Source organism: Rhinatrema bivittatum, chromosome 7, assembly GCF_901001135.1.
Source record: "Rhinatrema bivittatum chromosome 7, aRhiBiv1.1, whole genome shotgun sequence".
Classification (NCBI taxonomy): Eukaryota; Metazoa; Chordata; class Amphibia; order Gymnophiona; family Rhinatrematidae; genus Rhinatrema; species Rhinatrema bivittatum.
In genome coordinates this window covers 301,464,912-301,488,903 of record NC_042621.1, presented here as the reverse complement: position 1 = coordinate 301,488,903, position 23,992 = coordinate 301,464,912, and the positions used below count along the sequence as shown (strand labels likewise).

The following is a 23,992-nucleotide window of genomic DNA, read 5'->3' as shown; positions in this document are numbered from 1 at the left end:
CAGCTGCGCCGCCACTTGCCCTAGACGTTTCAGCTCTGGGCCTCTGCTCCGCGTGCCACCTTCGTGCCACGCGCGGTACTGACCCCGACTCCCTGTGTACCCAATGTGCGGCGGCCGGGGGACCCTCCGGCCAGGACCAATCTCAGCCGCAGTTTTTTGATAGTTCACCTGCGGCTACCCCGGATTTGGGAGGCGGTCTCGACCGCTCGGGAATCCCGGGGGATCTGGTACCCCGGCGTTTTGAGGCGGCTTCCATTTCCTGGGTGGATCTTTTTCAGGGAATTCATGCCTTTGTCCAGATGCAGACGGCTTCGTGTCCTGCCCCTACGGTCCTTGCTGCGCCTGTTCTTCCGGCGGTTGCTGCGGTTCCTGCGGGGGCGGCGTCTCCGGCGCATACTGCGGCTGCCGCCATGATGGCAGCCTCTAGGGATCCGGTTCCGGGACCCTCGCAGCCTTCTCGGGAGCGGGACCTCCCGCTATTGGACAGTCCCGATCACTCGGACCTGGAGGTTTCACCGGACGAGTCCGAACTCCCGGACGAAGGGGACCTCCCCCCGGGGATTGCGCCATACCGGACTATGCGGCGCTTTTTCCCTAAGGAGGACCTCTCGGACCTCGTGTCTCAGTGTCTGGCGGAGTTGGAGATCACTGGACCCAGTGCTTCGATTCCTTCTGCGCAGAACCCCCTGCTGGAAGGTCTTCGTCCTACAGCCCGCCATTTTCCTTTCTTGCAGGCAGCTCAGCAACTCATTGATTTGGAATGGGCAGCACCGGCGGCCTCCTTTCAAGGGGGCCGGCCCTGAAAGGCATGTACCCATTGGCACCGGCTCTCCAGGACCTCCTGGCATGCCCTCAGGTGGACGCCTTAATTAGCGCTGTGGTCAAGCGCACTACCATTCCTGTGGAAGGGGGTTTGGCCCTCAGGGAGCCCCAGGACAGGCGGATGGACGCCATTCTGAAGCAAAATTTTGAGGTGGCAGCTCTTTCTTTGAGGATTGCGGCCTGTTGCACGGTGGTCACTCGTGCCTGCTTGTCTCAGGTCCGGAACAACGCTCCGGCGGCTGACATGGAGCCCGCTCTTTCCTTCCTCACCGATGCCGCATCGGATTTGGTTCGAACCACGGCTAAGGGGATCTCGTCTTCCGTGGCCGCCAGGAGACACCTATGGATCCAGCCATGGTCCGCTGATGCCCCTTCCAAGTCTCGCCTCACCAAATTGCCTTTTCAGGGCTCGTTTCTGTTTGGCAGTGACCTTGATAAGCTTGTCGCTTCCTGGGGTGCCTCTCCTGTGCCTCGCCTACCAGAAGACCGGTCCAGGAGGGGACAGCGCTCCGGTCCCCGGCCCTCCAGGGGCAGGGGTTCACAGCGATTTGTTCCATATAGAGGGCGCTACCAGACGCCGCGTCCTCCGGCCAGGAATCAGTCCTTTCGGTCCAGGCTGCGCAGACGGGGGAACGGGCCGGGCGGGGGTCCCGGTCGCATCCCACAATGAGAATTTGCCGATTCATCTGGGGGACGAAGCCATAGGGGGCAGGTTGACCCTCTTCTACCCCAGATGGGTCGAGATCACGTCGGACCAGTGGGTCCTCGCAGTTATCCGAGAGGGGTATTATCTGGACTTTCATCATCTTCCTCCGGACAAGTTTGTGGAGTCTTCCTGTTCCCCGCTCAAGAAGGCAGCGTTGGCGGCCACCCTGACGAGGCTCCTGACCTTAAACGCCATCCTCTCAGTGCCTGCCTGGGAAGTGAATTCTGGACACTATTCCATTTATTTCATAGTACCCAAGAAAGGGGGCACTTTTCGGCCTGTGCTGGACCTCAAATCCCTCAATCGGTACTTACGGGTGCCGAGGTTTCGCATGGAAACTCTGCGCTCCGTCAAAGCCGCAGTCCAGCCCGGAGAGTTCCTCACGGCATTAGACCTGTCCGAAGCCTATCTTCATATTCCGATACATCCGGATCATCAGCGCTTCCTCCGCTTCAAGGTTCTGGACCGCCACTTCCAGTTTCGAGCTCTCCCCTTCGGGTTGGCCACCTCCCCGAGGACATTCACCAAGGTGATCGTGGTTGTGGCGGCGGCACTCAGGCGGGACGGGATCTTGGTCCATCCCTACCTAGACGACTGGTTGATCAGGGCGAAGTCCCGAGCGGAGAGCCTGCGGACAACCGACAGGGTGATCGCCCTTCTGGAAAGCTTGGGCTGGGTCATCAACCTCAGCAAGAGCTGCCTACAGCCTTCCCAGTCCATAGAATATCTGGGGGTAAGGTTCGACACTCGGGCGGACACGGTCAGTCTTACGTCCAAGAGACAGTTGAAACTTCGGCAGCGTATCCAGTATCTGTTGGGAACCAGTCGGCCGTTAGCTTGGGATTATCTGCAAGTTCTGGGTCTCATGGCCTCCACTCTGGACGTGGTGCCTTGGGCACGAGCCCATATGAGACCACTACAGCTTTCCCTGCTCTCTCGCTGGAGCCCCCATCACCGAGCCTATTCCACGCGCCTCCCTCTGCCGGTCCATGTTCGGACCCAGCTGCGGTGGTGGTTGCGGTCCGACCACCTGAGCAGGGGGTCGCGGATGTCCTCGCCCACGTGGATCTTGCTCACCACGGATGCCAGCCTCAGCGGCTGGGGAGCACATTGCGAAGAACTCACTGCGCAAGGGCGTTGGAACAGGGAGGAGTCCACATGGAACATCAATCGCCTGGAAGCCCGGGCAGTCAGACTGGCCTGCCTTCGTTTTGCTCCGCGGCTGCGGCACAGAGCTGTCAGGGTGATGTCCGACAACGCCACCACGGTGGCCTACATCAACCGTCAGGGCGGAACCAGAAGCCGACAGGTATCTCTGGAAATCGCCCCTCTCATGGTTTGGGCAGAGGCGAATCTGCGGGACATCTCCGCCGTCCACATTGCCGGGAAGGACAATACCACAGCAGACTTCCTCAGCAGGGGACGCCTGAATCCAGGCGAGTGGCAGCTGTCCCCCACAGCTTTCCAGATGATTGTCGATCACTGGGGGATCCCGGCCATGGATTTACTGGCAGACAGGTCCAATGCTCAGGTACCCAGATACTTCAGCCGCAGGCGCGACCCGTGCTCGCACGGCATCGATGCTCTGGTCCAGCCGTGGCCTCCGGGGACTCTTCTATATGCCTTTCCCCCGTGGCCTCTACTGGGTGCCCTCATCCACAGGATTCGGTCACACCAGGGCCTAGTTCTTCTGGTGGCCCCGGACTGGCCGAGAAGACCCTGGTACGCGGACCTCAGACGCCTGCTGGCAGGGGAGCCTCTCCCCCTGCCTCCTCTCCGGGACCTTCTACGTCAAGGTCCCATTCTGCACGAGGATCCGGCTCAGTTCTCTCTTACGGTCTGGCCATTGAGAGGGCTCGACTGAAGAAAAAGGGTTACTCGGGGCCTGTGATTACTACACTCCTCCGGGCTCGCAAGTTTTCCACTTCCCTCACCTACGTGCGGATCTGGAGAATCTTTGAAGCATGGTGCGACTCTCATGGCACCAGTCCACATGCCGCCACTATTCCTATTGTGTTGGATTTCTTGCAGGATGGGCTTCAGAAGGGTCTCTCCCTCAGCTCCATCAAGGTTCAGGTAGCGGCACTATCGTGCTATGGACCCAGGAGAGGTGGCAAGACTATCGCCAAGCACCCTGATGTTTCTCGTTTCCTGCAAGGCGTCAAGCATATTCGTCCGCCACTAAAGTGGCCTATACCCTTCTGGAACCTTAATCTGGTTCTGGATTTCCTTGCGGGATCCACCTTCCGACCCCTTCGGGGCTTGTCTCTACGGTCTCTAACCCTGAAGTTGGTATTCCTGCTGGCCGTATGCTCCGCACGCCGCGTCTCTGAACTACAGGCGCTGTCCTGCCGTGACCCCTTTCTACGTATCACTTCGGAGTCTATCCATCTTCGGACGGTTCCCTCCTTTCTCCCTAAAGTGGTTTCACAGTTTCATCTTAACCAAACCATATCCTTGCCTACCACGGTAGGTTTGAAGAAATCTGAAGAAGGCCGTTTATTACGCCATCTCGACCTCGGCAGATTGCTGCCCAGGTATCTGACAATGACTCAAGACCTGCGGAAGACAGACCATCTGTTCGTCCTACACAGCGGGAAGAAGCAAGGTGAAGCGGCCTCTCGGCCCACCATTGCCCGCTGGATTAAAGACGTGGTCAGAGCCGCCTACGTGGCGGCTGGGAAGGCTCCGCCTCTACAGGTTAAGGCTCATTCTACCAGAGCCCAAGCGGCGTCTTGGGCTGAATCCCGGATGCTGTCACCGGCGGACATCTGTAAAGCGGCGACATGGTCCTCCCTCCATACCTTTTCTCGGTTCTACCGTCTGGATGTCCAGGCCAGGGAGGACTCGGCCTTTGCGAGGGCGGTACTGCATGGTCCTCAGGCAGCCTCCCGCCCAGGCGGGGTGTAAAGCTTTGGTACATCCCATTTGTCCTGAGTCCATCTGGCTACACGCCAGGAAATGTTGAGATTACTTACCTGGTAATCTTGTTTTCCTTAGTGTAGACAGATGGACTCAGCATCCCGCCCAGCTGCCTGTGTCCATGGGTTTCACTGATTCCGGGTACGCCTTTGACTTTTGTGTTCCTAAGAGCGTACACTCTGCCTATATCCACGCCTTCCGGTTGGGAAGGCTGGCGGTCTCCGGCCACTGTCAATTGGTCAGGGGAGGCCTGTTTTCACTTTTTTCTTTACTTTTCATTGAGCGTCAGTACACACATCCCTAACAGCTTTTGCAAGGAAGATTACTGAACAGCTGCGCTTCCTGTGGGGATATATACACGCCCCTGTGCTGACGTCAGATCCGTCTCCAACTGCTAGCACGCGGATACTATCCCATTTGTCCTGAGTCCATCTGTCTACACTAAGGAAAACAAGATTACCAGGTAAGTAATCTGAACATTATTGTAGCCATCTCACTTTTTCCTAAGAAATGCCAAAGCTGACGAAATTGACAGAGGTCCATAAGCATTGCCTGAACTACTGCAGAAAGTTGAGCAGGCGGGGATAACTGGGCCTTCAGCTTCACTTCTAGCCCGATTTATTTATTTGTGGTTTTTATATACCGATCATCGTTTGGAACATCTGATCGGTTTACAGTAGAACATTAAATTCAGCAACAGGCTTTACATATAGCCATCTCTCTTGGGGGTGGGACTGACTCTTGACATGGAGAGAGGTGGAACATCTGACTGATCTGATCCAAAGGGCCTCAGTCTTTCTTGCATTAAGTTTTGCTTTATGCTGAAATTATTAGCCAGCAAACGCCTCCAGACACCTATTAAGGTTCAGCATTCCAGGCACAAGGCACCATCTGGATGTCATGTGCAACAACTGACAATCCATCATCATCATCATCACGCTTTTCCAACCCTAGAGTTGGAGGCGTTTTACAGTAAGTTATGGCTAAGGTTACAACGGGCCGCACGTCCATCCAAAACACCAATATTTAGTTTTGCAACTTTCTATATAAATAACGTTTCTTTTTTTAATTTAACGCTTCTTTTTCAAAATCTTAAACCAGTTGAACAAGATAAAATACTGTTTTTAAGCAAAGTGAAAAGGGAAAACCTCGGACAGCACCAACACAGAATTTTTAAAATGTAGAATTTCTGTAGTGCTCTGCCTTTCAAGCCGCCATCATGGGAGGAAAAAAAAGAACCCTTTCACAACTTCACATCACAGGAGTACTTAATGCATTAAATAACAACTGATTCGTCAATGTCTTTAAATGAACTTTATATCATCTGGACAGACGGCTTCATCCAGTCCCAAGTATGTTGGCAGCACTTCTATATGAAACTGTATTTACCTTTGTGGCAAAAATGCCAACACCCAGTGAGCTGACTTGCTGGTGGTGATTTATTAAGCTTACAATGGGCACATAATAGATGTAATGTAGAGCTGCTTCATAGTGGGGATCAAGTTAGCAGGAGAAAACTGGCATGGTCGAGGTGTCCAGGACAGCTACAGAATATGATTGTGAACGTTAATTGAGATAATTAGGGTAGAACAAAGAACTTTAAGTCAAGAATTTACGGATTAGCTAATTATTTACAGGTACGGCATTATGGAAGGGGTGGGGAAACAGGGCAAGCGTCTGTCTGTTGACTGGATGGTTACCCTGGGTAAGTTCTGCTAGGGGTAGCAAGTAAACATGAAAAAGGACTGGGGGCAAAGTTTGAGTCACCCCCTCTAACGGATGGGATGTGGAGCTCGGTTTAACCCAGGAGAGAGACTGTTGTCAATTTGTCAAGAAAGATGCGAGACATTTGAACATGTTTCCTTCTAACCCAACGCATTGTGAACGAGCTAAGAGTAACTCGTGATAGAAGATGTTAACTGCAGTGGGACCAGTCCAGTAAGATCAGCAAAAAATCTTTGTCTCTGTCCATCTGCAGTTTGACACCATTGACCAGTCCCATGCCGTTGGCGGCAGCCTGACCGGCAGGGATGTAGGATATTTGCATCTGCTATGTGTGATGTGAAGTACTGTACAGGAAGTGGTTTAGCGTGTGTAATGTTCAGCCGGAGGCTTATTAATAAAGTTTTTAATAAGCCTATGGGGGCACCAGAGAATGAACAGGAACAGTGAACTTCTGACAGTGTGGCGGAGTCTCTTTGGTATGGCCCAGTTATACCTAAGTAAGAACATAAGAACATAAGAAATTGCCATGCTGGGTCAGACCAAGGGTCCATCAAGCCCAGCATCCTGTTTCCAACAGAGGCCAAACCAGGCCACAAGAACCTGGCAATTACCCAAACACCTAGAAGATCCCATGCTACTGATGCAATTAATAGCAGTGACTATTCCCTAAGTAAACTTGATTAATAGCAGTTAATGGACTTCTCTTCCAAGAACTTATCCAAACCTTTTTTGAACCCAGCTACACTAACTGCACTAACCACATCCTCTGGCAACAAATTCCAGAGATTTATTGTGCGTTGAGTGAAAAAGAATTTTCTCCGATTAGTCTTAAATGTGCTACTTGCTAACTTCATGGAATGCCCCCTAGTCCTTCTATTATTCGAAAGTGTAAATAACCGAGTCACATCTACTCGTTCAAGACCTCTCATGATCTTAAAGACCTCTATGATATCCCCCCTCAGCCGTCTCTTCTCCAAGCTGAACAGCCCTAACCTCTTCAGCCTTTCCTCATAGGGGAGCTGTTCCATCCCCTTTATCATTTTGGTTGCCCTTCTCTGTACCTTCTCCATTGCAACTATATCTTTTTTGAGATACGGCGACCAGAATTGTACACAGTATTCAAGGTGTGGTCTCACCATGGAGCGATATAGAGGCATTATGACATTTTCCGTTTTATTAACCATTCCCTTCCTAATAATTCCTAACATTTTATTTGCTTTTTTGACTGCTGCAGCACACTGAGCTGACGATTTCAATGTATTATCTACTATGACGCCTAGATCTCTTTCTTGGATGGTAGCTCCTAATATGGAACCTAACATCGTGTAACTACAGCTAGGGTTATTTTTCCCTATATGCAACACCTTGCACTTGTCCACATTAAATTTCATCTGCCATTTGGATGCCCAATCTTCCAGTCTTGCAAGGTCCTCCTGTAATGTATCACAGTCTGCTTGTGATTTAACTACTCTGAATAATTTTGTATCATCTGCAAATTTGATAACGTCACTCATCGTATTCCTTTCCAGATCATTGATATATATATTGAAAAGCACCGGTCCAAGTACAGATCCCTGAGGCACTCCACTGTTTACCCTTTTCCACTGAGAAAATTGACCATTTAGTCCTACTCTCTGTTTCCTGTCTTTTAACCAGTTTGTAATCCACGAAAGGACATCGCCTCCTATCCCATGACTTTTTAGTTTTCGTAGAAGCCTCTCATGAGGGACTTTGTCAAACGCCTTCTGAAAATCCAAATACACTACATCTACCGGTTCACCTTTATCCACATGTTTATTAACCCCTTCAAAAAAATGAAGCAGGTTTGTTAGGCAAGACTTCCCTTGGGTAAATCCATGTTGACTGTGTCCCATTAAATCATGTCTTTCTATATGCTCTACAATTTTGATCTTGAGGATAGTTTCCACTATTTTTCCCGGCACTGAAGTTAGGCTCACTGGTCTATAGTTACCCGGATCACCCCTGGAGCCTTTTTTAAATATTGGGGTTACATTGGCCACCCTCCAGTCTTCAGGTACAATGGATGATTTTAATGATAGGTTACAAATTTTAACTAATAGGTCAGAAATTTCATTTTGAGTTCCTTTAGTACCCTGGGATGCATACCATCCGGTCCAGGTGACTTGCTACTCTTTAGTTTGTCAATCTGGCCTACTACATCTTCCAGGTTGACAGTGATTTCGTTCAGTTCGTCTGACTCATCACCCCTGAAAACAAACTCCGGAACTGGTATCTCCCCAACATCCTCACTAGTAAACACGGAAGCAAAGAATTCATTTAGTCTTTCTGCAATGGCCTTATCTTCCCTAAGAGCCCCTTTAACCCCTCGGTCATCTAATGGTCCAACCGACTCCCTCACAGGTTTCTTGCTTTGGATATATTTAAAAAAGTTTTTATTATGAGTTTTTGCCTCTATGGCCAACTTCATTTCAAATTCTCTCTTCGCTTGTTTTATCAATGTTTTACACTTAACTTGACAATGCTTATGTTTTATCCTATTTTCTTCAGATGGATCTTTCTTCCAATTTTTGAAGGATGATTTTTTGGCTAAAATAGCCTCTTTCACCTCACCTTTTAACCATGACGGTAATCGTTTTGCCTTCCTTCCACCTTTCTTAATGCGTGGAATACATATGGACTGCGCCTCTAGGATTGTATTTTTAAACAATGTCCAAGCCTGTTGAACACTTTTAACCTTTGCAGCTGCACCTTTCAGTTTTTTTCTGACTATTTTCCTCATTTTATCAAAGTTTCCCTTTTGAAAGTTTAGTGTTAGAGCTGCATATTTACTTATTGTCCCCCCTACCAGTTATTAGTTTAAATTTGATCATGTTATGATCACTGTTGCCAAGTGGCCCCACCACCGTTACCTCTCTCACCAAATCCTGTGTTCCACTAAGAATTAAATCTAAAATAGCTCCCTCTCTTGTTGGTTCCTGAACCAATTGCTCCATGAAACAATCATTTATTACATCCAGGAACTTTATATCTCTAGCAAGTCCTGATGTTACATTTACCCAGTCAATATTGGGGTAATTGAAATCTCCCATTATTATTGCACTGCCAAATTGGTTTGCTTCCCTGATTTCTCTTAGCATTTCATCATCTGTCTGACCATTTTGTCCAGGTGGACGGTAGTATACTCCTATCACTATACTCTTACCCAACACACATGGGATTTCTACCCATATAGATTCTACTGAGCATTTAGTCTCTTGTATGATCTTTAGCCTGTTGGACTCTATACCCTCCCGGACATAAAGTGCCACACCCCCACCAAGTTGATCCTCCCTATCATTGCGATATAATTTGTACCCTGATATAGCACTGTCCCATTGGTTATCCTCCTTCCACCAAGTTTCTGTGATGCCAATTATGTCAATCTCATCATTTGCTGCTATACACTCTAACTCTCCCATCTTACTTCTTAGACTTCTGGCATTGGCATATAGACATTTCAAAGTGTGTTTTTGTTTGTTTTAACAACCTGCTTTTCAGTTGTTTGGGATAATTCGGAAATCATTAGTTTTAGTGATTTTTTACATATAGGCATATGGACTATATTTGCTTTTAATGGAACCTCTCTGTTGGGATGCCCTAACTCTCCTGTTTCATTAGTATCCTTCAAGGATACATTTCTCCGAACCATGCACTGCTGAGTGACTGTCGGCTTTCCCCTTTGTTCTAGTTTAAAAGCTGCTCTATCTCCTTTTTGAAAGTTAGTGCCAGCAGCTTGGTTCCACTCTGGTTAAGGTGGAGCCCATCCTTTCGGAAAAGTCTCCCCTTTCCCCAAAAGTTTCCCCAGTTCCTTACAAAGCTGAATCCCTCTTCCCTACACCATCGTCTCATCCACGCATTGAAACTCTGGAGCTCTGCCTGCCTCTGGGGTCCTGCACGTGGAACAGGAAGCATTTCAGAGAATGCCACCCTGGAGGTTCTGGATTTTAGCTTCCTACCTAATATCCTAAATTTGGCTTCCAGAACCTCTCTCCCACACTTTCCTATGTCGTTGGTGCCCACATGTACCACGACAGCCGGCTCCTCCCCAGCAACACTAAGTAATCGTTTATTTCCTTGTAAACTTTTTTTATCCAACTTTGCTGAAGAGTGGAAGGTTTGAAACTGGTCCTTAAGGCTCAGTTATTTTTGGATCCAGTCTCCCCCCCACTTTTATTTCTACTTTATATTTATTTATTTATTTATTTATTTATAGATTCTTTTATACCGCGGTACGTATAGACATACATCACCTCTGTTTACAGTGAAACAATAAATTAGCAACAGGCTTTACATGTAACAGTTTAAAAAAAACAGTAAAACATTTGACAGCAACAGGCTGCAACATTGCGTTTTAATTTATTACAAAGCACAAATACTTTGATAAAAAGAAATATGATTGGAAACACATTACCAAGGAAATACCATTCCACAAAATGTAAAAGCAAAAGGGGGAAGAAACGGAGGAGAAAAAAAGAAGAAACTTAACTTAAGGAACTACCCTGCATGAGGTTTCTCAGTACATCCTGTGGTTTTATAAGACTAGGACCGAATGTAAGACTAAGGAGTTGGAATCAGTAACCATTCTCTTTGGTTCAATCAAAACATACAAATTCTATTGTTTACAGGGATAGCCTAATAAAAGAGTAGCTCCAAGGGCAAGGGTCCACTGATGCAAGGTCAGGAAGCCCTTCCTCCTCTCCTGGGTTAAAACAAGCTCAGTCTGGAAAACTTCTGTCATTCTGCCCCATGAACTGTTTATTCATCACATTACTCAGATCTTTTTCAGCGGAGGACACTAACAATGTAAATCTTTCTGCTGCCTCATGTTGAGAAGATTCTAAAAAATCAGTTAGCTCAAAATTAGCGGAAATCTGACAAGTAACCTTACCAGGTAGAAAGTAGACTTTAAGAGAAGAAACCAAGACTGAAAATATCTGCGGAGAGTTAACCTCGGCAATTTAATCCTAGAACATGAGGAAAATCTAACAGATGGAGGTTTAAATATCTAAGTCTATTTTCGATCAATTCAACTCTCCTGGAAATTTATTTATTTATTTAGAATCTTTTATATACCGAGGTATAGCAGTCTGCCTTCACTCCGGTTTACATTTAAACAACTTGTTACATAAAGAAACGGTAAACAGTAAAAACTAGTAGCTTGTTACCTTAGTGCAATTAGAACCAAATCTATAAATAGGCTGATAAACAACGTACAGATAGATATTACAATTAATAATCATAGTAAACGTAGATTCAAAAAACAGGTCTTACAGAGTAAAGAATATTATCTAAGCAGTATACAACAGGGTAATGATACATTTATTACATAAGGACACTCTAGAATGTCTTCGAGTCACTGGAGTGTGAGTGATCAGATTATCCAACACCATCCATGAATGTCTGTTGGAATATCCAAGTTTTGAGTTCCTTTTTGAATGATTTGGTGTCATTGAGTGTGCATAGGTAGTCTGGTAAGGAGTTCCATGATTTCGGCCCTGCAATGGAGAAGGCTCTGTTCCTAGTGTTGGAAAGCTTTGCTGAAGGGAGAGGGGGTATGGCTAGATGCAGTTTGCTGGTTGTTCTTGTTGTGCGTTGAGCTTTGTGTATTTGGATCATGTCCTCGAGGGCGGTATTGTCTGTTCTGTGGATATTGTTGTGTAAGATTGTTAAGGATTTGAACTTGATTCTTTGTTCGACTGGTAGCCAGTGAAGACTTCTTAAGACGGGGGTGATGTGGTCTGATTTTTTCTTGCCGGTTAGAACTCTGGCTGCGGCATTCTGCAACAGTTGGAGAGGCTTTAAGGCGGATTTGGGAAGGCTGATTAGGAGCGAGTTGCAGTAGTCGAGGCTGGTGAAAATAAGTGATTGGAGTACAGTTCTGAATTCTTGTTGGTGTAGAAGCGGTTTAAGATGTTTGAGAATGTGAAGTTTATGAAAGCCTTCTTTTGCTTTCGTTGCGATGTTCTTTTTGTAGTTTAATTGATTGTCGATCCAGATGCCGAGGTCCTTCGTATTATTCTTCAGTTGGATGTTGGTGTTGTCAATTTGTAAGGAGTGCATTGGAGTTATTTGTTCAGTTTTGTTTCTTTTGATGAGGATGCATTCTGTCTTCTTCATGTTGAGGCATAATTTTAGGTGGTTTAACATGTGTCTAATTGAGATAAGGTAGCTGGCAGTTAAACTCAGTGCGTTTTCAATTGTTGATGTTATAGGAATGAGGAGTTGGATGTCATTGGCGTACATATAGTACGTTATGCCTAGACTAGAGATGAGTTGGCAGAGTGGGAGTAGGTAAATATTAAAGAGGGTGGCCGAGAGGGCGGACCCTTGTGGTACCCCGGTATCAAGGGGGAAGGGATCGGAGGAGTTTTTGTTGAAGGTTACTTTGAAGAACCTGTCGTTTATGAAGGAGGTGAACCAGTCGAGAGTTTTGCCTGAGAGACCTATGCTTGCGAGTCTTGATATCAGGCTTTTGTGGTCTACGGTGTCGAGTGCTGCAGAGAGATCTAGTAGTATTAGTAAGTGGCTTAGTTTATTGTCGAAGCCTCTTATTATTTTATTTGATAAATTGAGTAGCAGGGTTTCTGTACTGCAATTTTTCCTGAAACCGTGTTGAGCTGGATGTAGTATTTTGTTGTTCTCTAGGTGTTCATTGAGTTGTATCAGTGCTGCTTTCTCAATCATCTTTGCAAGTAGGGGAAGGTTGGATATAGGACGGTAATTATTCAGATCATCTGGATCTAATTTCTTTTTTTTTTAATATTGGTGTAATGGTTGGTATTTTTAGTTTAGTTGGTAGTTCACCTTCTTTGAGTGATTTGTTTATAATCGCAGCTATGGTTGGGGCAATTATGTGTGCTATTTCTTTTAGTACTTGGGTTGGAATAGTGTCTAAATCATGACGCGCTGGGTTTATTTTCTTTAGCATTTTCTCCGTTTCAATAGATGAGATTGGGTTGAAATTCGACCATGGTGTTATCTTTGTTGTGTCCTGTTGTTCTTCTATGATCGATGATCTGTTGAAGGTGTCAGTTATTTTGCTTATTTTGTTCTTAAAGAACATGGCCATGTCTTGGCTTAAAATCTTTGTTTCAGATGAGTGGGTGTTGTTGTTATTTTCATCAGTGAGGCTTCTTACAATGTTGAAGAGGGAGTTGGAGTTATTTGTTGAGTTTTTTATCTTTTGGCTATAGTAGTCTCGTTTGGTGTTCATAATTGGTTTTTTTTGTAGGTTGCGAGTTGTGTGCGGTATCTTTGTAGGGTTACAGGGCATTTGGTTTTTCGCCATTCTTTCTCCAATTTCCTAAGGTTGGATTTCATTGATCTAAGGTGGGAGTTGAACCATGGGTTGTTTTTTCCTCTGTTTCTGTTAATCAGTTTCAATTTCTCGGGGTTTATGTTGTTTGCAGTTTGTTCTGTAAGGTGGAACCATGATTGAGTGGCGTTGTTGATGTTGAAGAGGTCTAGAGTTGCTAGCTGTTTTCCTAGTTCTTGTCGGAGTAAGTCAGGTTGGAAGGGAGGTCTGTACTTGAAAGTTAGTGGTTCATAAGATTTTGTCAGGTGATTGGTTTGTACTTTTGTCTTGCATTGTAGTAGGTGGTGGTCAAACCAAGGGACTGGTTTGGATGTAATTGATGTTTCTGAGAAATATTGGTTGGTGAAAATCAGATCCAAGGTGTGGCCGGCTCTATGAGTGTTGCCCCATTCCCGTATGAGTGACGCTTGAACTGTTTTCTCATTCTTAACTTCATCCTGCTGAGCGGTAATTTTTCTAGCAATATCCTGGTGCTGATAGTCAGGCTCAGCAGACAGAGACTCCAGCTTGTTGGCAATAGAGTCAACTTTTAAAGCACATTAAGAAAAAGCAGTTCTAAACTAGGCCCTTGCGTCCCATTAAACCTCCAAAGTTTCTGTCTTCGGTTTGGGGGGGTACAATGCCAACGCTGCTGAGAACAGTACCTGGAACAGCTTGAAAAGGACCAGCATTGCTCACAGATGTAAAATATTCAGCGACCACCACCAAAGCTATCTCCCCTGATGAACACACAGAAACGATGCCAAGCTCCCTCTCCTCTGAAGTGCCCACACCACTAACATCTACCGCGACGTCATCAGGGTTGAAGCTCTGCAGAACCGGAGGAAGGCGATCATCGAGGGGGCTGAGCGACGCCTCCTGCACAGCCGATTCTGGCACTCCTCCATTGGAAACAACGCAAACGCCCTCCTCTGAAGCAGGAACCACGAAGATATCTATCATACGCTGCCCTGGTGAAGGAAAGGACTCTGTGGGGTAAGTCCTAACTTCCCTCTTCCTCTTGGAGGGCATTGCAAACTTGAAATACATAAAGGGAAACAACGGTTCAAAGAAACTCCAGAGAGCGTCGGCAGTGTGGAGCACTCATGTGGCCATTTTGTCCCCTGCCCCAGGCTCCCCCTTTTCAAGGCCTGTCGTCACTACCGCTTTCAAATTTCAGGGCAATTCCCCATGTACAATAAAAGTATTCACAGTACGTGCCAAGAAGGGGAACAATTCATGACCCAATACTTTTACAGTTTTCGATGGAATTGAGTCTTAAGTGTTGGCTTTCATACTCACAAGAATGTTTTCCTTTTCAATGGCAGTTGTTGATTTAAAATCTACAAGTCCTAAGGGATGATTTGTCAGTGAAGGAGAATGAAAAATAAACTGCAATCCTCCTTTAGATAACATACAAGTAGTTACCATTCTTTTCATCAGATAAAATAGATTCTGCATTAGTGGGGTTAAAAAAAAAAAAGATTGAATAATGCAGGTTTTTTGTTCAAAATAGGGAACAAAATCCTCACAAGACAAATCACTCTGTGCTTATTCACTGTTGGAACAGGGAGAGTAGTTACATCTTTCATAGTAACAGCAGCTAGGTCCATCCAATCTGCCCAGCAAGTTGTTCAGGTTTATAAATGTCGCTCTGTGCAGGTTATCCCCCTCACTTCCTTGTTCAGGGTTATAACTGCTGCTCCATGCAGGTTATCCATATTCAGAAAAGTTACGATACGTTATCCCATTGCTTCATTTCTATCCTCTTATTACTAAGGGTTCTCAAGACTCAATATTCAAAGCTGAATGGCTATGTAAGTTAGCTGGAGAAGAGTTATCCGGCTAACTTATGGTGGGATATTCAGCAGTAAGGCTATGCTGCTAAATATCAGATCAAAATTGACACTTAGCTGGATAAGTCTTATCTGGCTAAGTTAACGTGACCTGTGGCAGGTCTGACTTATCCAGTTAACTTAACTGGATAAGTCCGAATTTCATCACTTAGCTGGTTAACTTAACTGGATAATTAGCCCTGCTCTGATCCACCCATTGTCCATCCCCAAGATATCCGGCTATCTTATTAGCTGGATAAATACTTATCTGTCTAAGTGGTGACCGCTGCCGCTTAGCTGGATAAATCCATACTTATCCAGCTAAGTAGCACTGAATATCAGCCTCCACGTGTTTAACCAACACCCTTTTGAATTTCATCATCACTTTTGTTTTTACCACCTCCTCCAGGAGAGCACTCCAGGCGTCCACAGCCTTTTCCGCATGGAATGATGAATCCTGCCCTAAGTCTGGTAGGACAAAAAGCTGTCCTAAGTTTATCCGGCTAACTTTGCTATCTGGACAGTGACTGAATATGGGCCTCTAAAAGTTCAAGTAAATTGGATCCCGGATCCAAGATGGCACCTGTAGAGCTGTTGGAGTGAGCATGGCTTTAGTACTTACCAACTTCAAAATTTCTGTTTCCTTCTGAGATGCTGCATTCGGCCTGGAAAAGGAAGGCGAAGGGAACGATCTAACCCTGCGGTTCCTCCAGAGCCCCCACCCTCGGGTCCGATGGATGCTCACGTCCTGCGGGTAATTAAATCGGATGACTTGTCCTTGGAGAAAGGGGCAGAATCGCATTTACCTGCCCTCTCTCTGGACTCCCTGACATCGCTGCCTCCGATCGACAGAGACCCTCTGGCGAACCCGGCAGCTGTCAGAAACCTCTGTTTCCTGTCGGTTGGGACTTCTGCTGTGGCAGTTTATCCCCATACCGAAGCGGGGTCAGGAGATGCTGGGGTCTCTGAGGGCATTGCCGGTGGTGGCCCCGAACGGGATTTGACCGGTCTTCCTGCAGGAGAGTTTTTGACGCGGGTGGAGCACCTTCAGCCCAGTACTCTTTCATCTTTAAGAGAGATTGACGTACTGACTTTGGTAAGACCTCAGAACATTACTTTAGATAATATTTGGGATACTATAACCAATCTGTGGAACTTCTATCTCCCTTCAGTTGAATCCTATTATTCAAAGGATCAATTTGATTGAAAATAAAGTTTCTAACTTGGAACAATTTAAAACTACAATTCAGGGAGATAGAGTGAACTTACAACAATGTACTTCTACTGTTCAAGAATATTGGATTAAGAAAACTCCTCTTTGCAAATGAAAATTTGGAAAATATAGCTCGAAGTAGAAACTTGCGTTTCATAACTTTTCCTTAACTTCCTCAAGCGGTAGCTAAAGATATGTTTAAAGTTCCAGAGGAGGCAGTCCCTCCTACTTCAAAGATTTTCTATTTACCTCCATTTACAAGACAGGAACAGAAATAAGGAACATGGTTTGGATATTCTGTCTCCTAATTTGGACATTTCTACCTTGTTAGAAACGTCAGACACCGCCTTAATTCAACCTGCTACTATGGTGGTTACCTTTTGTTTTTGAGTCAGACCGGGTCTGGGTTTTACGTCTCTTCCTTAAACATCGTTTGCCGCCTTTTCTTCAATTGAAAGTTGGCGTGTACCCCGACGTTGCTTGGCAGACACAAAAGAAAAGACGCCAGTATCTTTTAATGCGACCAAGAGTACTACAGATTGGAGCTACATTTGCCTTGAAATTTCTGTGCAAATGTCTAGTTAAATATAAAGGTTCAGTCTATATATATATTTTTGTTCCATCTCAACTTTCTAATTTCCTTGTGACAAATTACCTCTCCACTCAGGCAGTGCCGAGCTTGTTCCTCCCGACTCTCCTCCAGTAGGATGAATAATCTGTCATTTATTTAATATACACCCTGCAGTTATGACCTGTTACCGCCTCCATCGATTATGATTATTTGGTGTAAGAATGCATCAAGAACGTTGACCCTCGTACATTGTATTTTCGTGTATTATAGTTGTCTTACTCTGTTATGCCTCGTAGCATTTCTTATAGTTCCTGCTAATGTATTTACATACATTACCCTATTTATTTATGTAGTCCCTAGTCCTATTACATATCAAATTGGTAACTCACTCTTCCCTATACTTTTCATTTGTTGCTTGTTTTTCGATTGTTATTTGTAAGGGCCCTGCCCTAATGTTATTGTTTTAATGTGAACCGATACGATGTGCAAACGGCTATCGGTATAAAAGAGATTTTAAATAAATAAATAAAATGATTAGCTCTACCATTTTCCTTGTATTACTTACATTTTAATTGGTTTTCTTATTTCTGTATTGGATCCCATACGGTGGACTTAATGGGGAGAGTTGTAATCTTTAAATTCTTGTGCTCATTGTTCATAAATTCTTGTGCTACTCTCCTTTGCTATTTTTCCAAGAACGTATGTCTTGAAACCTTTTTGGAAAATGAATAAATAAAGAATTAAAAAAAAAAAAGTTCAAGTAAATTGCTCTTTGTTTTAGTGATTTCAAAATTATATTTTCTCAAGTGGCATTTGTCTTCCAGTTTCTCTTTGCAGCTTCCTGACTTTTCCCTCTTATTTCAAGTCTGCGTCTTGTTCTCTGGAGGGCCTCTGCTTTGTTCTGAACATCAGTCCCTCTTAGGTGGGGTTGTTATATCTTGAGCCCTAGATAACGCGTGATTCCAGATATTGGCCATGTGGATTTTTTTTTTTTTTTTTTTTAATGAAACCATACAATGGGGATTTCCAGAAGGAGAAGTAAACTCTTTTATTCTCAGCCCTGGGCACACAGTTAGTGCATGCAGCTGTCCTGTTAGGAGGCTGCTGGGTGATTGTTTCTCCCTGATACCACCAGGGAGTAACTGAGAGTTCCTGCCCGTTTTTCACCCCCAATACATAGCTGCTTCTATTCCGAAAACCTGCATCTCCATCCGAGGGCCATGTGCCACAATGTCCTTGCACAGTGACCCCCTGGAAGGAACATTTCAAACCTGGAGAAGCTTAGCAGCCCATGGGAGCCTCTGTGTGCAGGATCGTAGGATGAGTGTACTGAGCAGGGGAAAGGATGACTGACCTTATTTTATTTTATTTTAAAGCTGTACTAAAATAGACCTTTCTCGTCCATTCCAGTATCTCACATGGTCATTGAGGAAGTGAACTTCATGCAGAATCATCTTGAAATAGAAAAGACGTGCCGTGAGAGCGCTGAAGCCTTCGCATCCAAGGTAAGCAGTGGTTTAAAACTTTGCTGTCTGTGGTTAGGTTATTTTATGGTGGTTTCCTCGACTTTACTCAAGAAATAGAAAACGGAACAGACTGAGCAGTTCCCTATTGGTAAATCCGGCCTGTCCAGATTATATCTTGTTTTAGAAATCAGTGGGAGAGAAGTTGAAAGCTTAGGTTTAACGTTTTAAAGAAACATTACAGAATATTAGGTGGAAAGAGAGAAGCGGATTTTCTGATATCTGTGTGTGTGGTTTTTTTTTTTTTTTTTTACTTTTCCTTTAAAAAAAAGGCAAAACCAAAAATCATTTAGGGTCTGTATATTTGCATCAATAATTGTGCCCAGATTGTCTCAGACAGTGCTGACATGTTGGGCATGGAATGGGAAGACTAATTTTACTGATCTCGTTTCTGCCTTCCCCTTTAATGGTTATGTGGAAGGAATGGCACACGGGTTCAGAATGATCTCGTGTGCGTGAAAGACAAAAAAGTGATAGATTTGTTGGTGTTGGGATTCAGAAAGAGAAGTCCGTAAAAGCATTACATATCACTTGATTGTTCAGAGAAACGAACAGAAGGCAAAAGAAAGGTGACCTCCAGTGGTCTGTTGATTGCTTCTAGGTTGATGAATTTATCAAGTATGTAATTTTCTATGTTTTGCCTCATCAGAAGAGCATTATTATTATTGTTATTATTATTATTAAAGAATGTTTTTATCTCCGCGTTATATATATATATATATTTTTTTTTTAAGAGGAGAGTGGAAGAAGGGACATTGCATAAACATGCACCAAGCTGCTTTATCAGGAAAATGGATTTGCAGCAATTTTGAACCAAATTTCATTAACGATGCTGGCAATGTGCTTAAAAAAAAGCAAAAAAAAAAAAAAAGCACATCTCTGGAGTCTGCAGAAATTGCACAACACAAAGCCACGCTCATCTGGATGCACTGGCCATGTTCTTCCTGGGGGGGTGGGGGGGTTTCTTAATTGTTTTGCATAGCGTTCGTGCATTACAGGACCCGAGGTCACCTTGTCTTAATGAAAGGCAATTTGTGTAGGTATAACTTGCTGCGTTTCTAAGCAGCGTCAGCAAAGGTTGTAGAGACAAGGTTGCTTTAAAAAAAAAAAAAAAAAAAGACTGTTAAGGAAGCAAGATCAGATTGGGTTTTACCGAGTTTCTATTTTCTTTAGTTTGCGCCTGCCTTTTCATTGGTAGCTCCAGGCGAATTATTTCCCCGTCCCCAAAGGGCTTGCGAGCTAACTGATCTCCCTCTGCATTTTACAGCCCCAGGAGCCAACGCCGTACAGCGCGCTCAGCCGAGGGCGCCGTTGAACCCGCAGTTGGACGCAGGATGCGCAGGCACTACCTGATCCCCTTGTGCATTAAAGGGGATTAGCGCCTGCACCACGTGCATCCAATGCGCGGCGAAACTCGTAGCGCTCATCGCATGCAAATACATGTTGATGAGGCTATTAGGGAATCATCCGCCGTGCAAAAAAAAAATGTGCATCTAAAACACACGTTTTTAAGCTCAAAAATTAACGCCTGCCTAGAGCAGGGGTTAAGAGCTGAGCACTCCCAAGCTGCTTTTCTGTACATCCTCCTACCTAATATTGTTGCAATATTAAGTAGGAGGAACAAAAACTTTAAAAAAGTTAAGAAGAAGTGTCGGGGGTCAGGTTTGGGAAACGGACGCTCAGTTAACAAGCGTCAGTTTCCTGAGCCCCTGGCTGTGCGCCGATAAGGAACACAGGCGCCGATAAATTCGGCGTCCATTTTCTAAACCGGCGGACAGCCGACCGCGCGCGGGCTCCCGCTGTCAAGGAGGCGCCAGGGGCACGCAGTCGACCCTAGCGCCTCCTTCACAACGCCACCTCTAATTTAAGTATTGCACGGCGCTCCCCCAGGAGGGGTGCCTGGGGGGGGGCGCGTTTGAATTGCATTGCCCCCCCCTAGTTGTAGGAAAATCTGCCCTTGGCCACCTTGCTGGGGAAAACCACGGAATTATTATCCACCGTGTCACGTGCGTGTTACCACCATCTTCTGCATGTTCATAGTCCCCAGGACGCGGAAAGACATCGGAGAAAAAGACAGGTCCCACAACAAAAGGTGTCAACTGGACTGAAGAGTAAAATCCAGTACTGGTGACAGAGAACACAAATAATTGCAGATGTGCGGCATTGATGGGCTGCTGTTTGCTTTCCTTGTGCCCTGAGTACAGATTAAAGAAAAGCTGCTTTCCTTTTACACGGCCTACGTGTGAGCACAAGCCGGCAAGGCAGGGCTGCTCTCCCCCTGATCGCAGCTTGAAGAGACTGCGGGTCATTGAAAGCAGTCCCTGGGAGGCCGTGAATGGGCAGAGCTTTGTCTGGCTGTCTCATCTGCTGCCTTATGGGACCTGTCGAGTCGGCCCCGGCTGAGGGAAGCCTGGCTGTGTCCCTGTCTCCTTCTCTGCTTGGAAAGAGAAGCCGCCCGCTAAAGGCAGAGCGTGATCTCCCTTTCTCCATTTGTACAGGAGAGAGAAGCGGTCAGTTGTCCTGCGCTCAGTGAGGCCTCTGGAGTTGCTGAGAACAGCGGAGACCTTGATAAACTGGGGGGTCACGTGGCCTGCAAGTCCCCTGGAGAAGGTATTCCCGCCACGCTGTGCGGGGGTGGGCGGATACTATAACAAGGTACTGCTAACAAAGGCCCAGCGCCCAGCACTGGGCAGTAACAGATGTCACCGAGCAGCGCCGCCTCCTGCCAGGTCGCTTTGGATCAGATTCGATGGAGGCGGGCGGCTGCTGTACGTCCGTGCCACTGAGCCATCTCGCCGGCTCGTTCATCCTCGTCTTTCTCAGGAGCAGCAGGGAAAAAATCCCTTTATGAATTATTCAGGAGGCTCCAGTCCTGACAAGACCGCAGGCACGGTTCCAACTACCGGCCACGTCCCTCCCCAACACACTCACACTCACGCTCTCTCCACCATCCACCCTCTTCTGCTTTATGGAACGTGAGTCACCGGACGAGGAGGGAGCTGCCGGCACATTACAGAGGCAGTAACGGGGAGAAGAAGCCCGGCAGCCCCCTGGAACATGTGGCATCCGATCAGGAACAGATAGCAGGCTGAATCTGCTGAAGATTTGATGCCATTGGGAGCGAGAAGAGTCTCACAAAGACAACATTTTAAAAATGTCACCGAGGTGTACTGTGCTGTCCGTACATCTGGCTCTACATGAGAAACTGTCCCCTAAACCCTAAACCACCACCGGCGCCTTACCTCGAGCTATTAGATGGCCCTCCCATAGAGAAATAAATAGGTGCAGACAGTGAGGCTCTCTCTCTCTCTCTCTCTCTTTACGCCCCTCTCCCTCCGCAAGCCCAGAAATGGCCAAAATGCAAGTCCAAAAATTTATTGTGAATTGCATTATGGCCATTTCGGGCATATTGCACACAGCCTAACGCCAGGAAAAAAGGTGTAGTTATTTCCGGCATTAAACCTGTGCAATATTGCCCCTCATTTAACTAATTCCCACCCAAACTCCTCCCTGATCCCAAAAATGTGCATTCGCGCCATGTGTTACAATTCTTTTCGCATGCGTGTTTTGGCATTAACACATTTTGATGAATGGCCCGGTGTGTTTGCAATTGATTGTGCTTCTCAGTAAGCAGTTGCTGTTTTTCTTTTGGATTGACAGTGTTCCCTCTGAGCCGCGCGATTCAGTCAGTGGCATCGCCCTTCCCTACATCTTCTCCCGGGCAAAGGAGTCGTGTTTATCCCGACATCTTGTGGTAAGAGCTGCGAGATTTGTCCCACGGCAGCGGGAGATGCTCAGTTAAACGCGACTCCTGCTGCTGCCCACCCCACGACTCGGCAGGCCACCGCAGGGCCTGTCCTGCCGCAGCTGAAGCAGAGGCCCCCCTAGCGGATCCCGTCCCGCTGGTGGCTGAAGACAAGGCCCAGGCCCTGTGTGTGTATGAGTGCCTGGGTGTGAGAGCCAGGCTGTGTGCGGGGGTGGGGGGTGACTGCCTATGTGGAGGTGTGGATGACTACCTAGATGGGTGAGATGCTGTGTTTTTGTGTGTGTGAAAGAGAGGCTGTATATATATATATATATATATATATATATATAATAAGAACTTGTGTGTGTATAGGGTGGGTGAGAGGTTGGGAGTGTGTATTTGTGTGGCTGAGTGAGATCATGTGGGTGGGGGTATATGTGTGACTGTGTGGGTATCTGCCTCTGTGAGTGTGGGGGTGAGGGTAAGAGCCTGTTGGTGAGTGAAAGCCTGGGGGTGTGGGTGTGTGTGTGTGTGTGTGTGGAGGTGGCGTATGAGAAGCCTGTGTGTATATGACTGCCAGTATGTGGTTGAGGATGGAGGGAAGAAGACAGAAGAGAAAGGGAACATGGGAAAAAACACCTGGGACCAACAGATTAGAAAAATAAGATCAGACAACAAAGGTAAATAAATTGTTATGAATGGGCGCTCGTAGGTGTAGTGGTCACCACCTACAGGGGTGTCTCAGGGAGGAGAGAGACAGGGATGCAGTAGTGACTAACTGCTGGCAGGAGCAGGCAGGAAGCAGAAACTAGCGGGAACTGTGAAGGTGGGAACTGGCTAGAGGGAGTCCAATACAGGCAGGAGGAATCTGATACCAGGTGCATGAAGGTAAGAGTGAACGTGACATACTGGAACTGCATGGAGGTATGAATGAACGTGAATGCAGGTAAAGGTGAACAGAAAACTGGAACTGAGTGCTGGTAAGGATGAATTCAGGAAGCGTGCGGGTAAGAGTGTTACTCTGAGTGGAGGTATAAGTGACTGGACTGAGGGAACCCAGGGAAATAAGACTGAGAACGAACTAGACAGACAAACCAGGACAGCACTAACACTGAACATGAAACATATAAGCCCGAAGGCAGCGGAACAAGGCACAAGCCTAAAGGCAGTAAGGTAAGGCAGGAAGCCTGAAGGCAGCAAGCAAGGCAGAGAGCCTGAAGGCAACAGGGTGAGACAGGGAGCCCAAAGGCAGCAGGGCAAGGCAGAAGGCCCGGAGGCCCCACACAGGCAGACAGAGAGCCCGAAGGCCACACGCAGGCAGGCAGAAGGCCCGAAGGCCACACGCAGGCAGGAGGAAGGCCACACACAGGCAGACAGAACGCCCGAAGGCCACACGCAGGCAGGAGGAAGGCCACACGCAGGCAGGCAGAAGGCCCGAAGGCCACACGCAGGCAGGAGGAAGGCCACACACAGGCAGACAGAACGCCCGAAGGCCGGCTGCAGGCAGGAGGAAGGCCCGAAGGCCACACACAGGCAGACAGAAGGCCCGTAGGCCACACGCAGGCAGGAGGAAGGCCCGAAGGCCACACACAGGCAGACAGAAGGCCCGAAGGCC

The 23,992-nt window shown here is 46.6% G+C and overlaps 1 protein-coding gene across 3 annotated transcripts in view; it reads left to right on the top strand.

Moving 5' to 3' along the window:
• SHTN1 (shootin 1) overlaps nucleotides 1–23,992 on the top strand; it is a 237,435-nt gene that overhangs the window by 91,425 nt on the left and 122,018 nt on the right. For all 3 annotated transcript variants that reach the window (XM_029610484.1, XM_029610482.1, XM_029610483.1), the window contains exon 4: nucleotides 18,520–18,614. In XM_029610484.1, coding sequence (XP_029466344.1) covers nucleotides 18,520–18,614 — 95 coding nt within the window. The remainder of the gene's footprint in view (nucleotides 1–18,519; nucleotides 18,615–23,992) is intronic.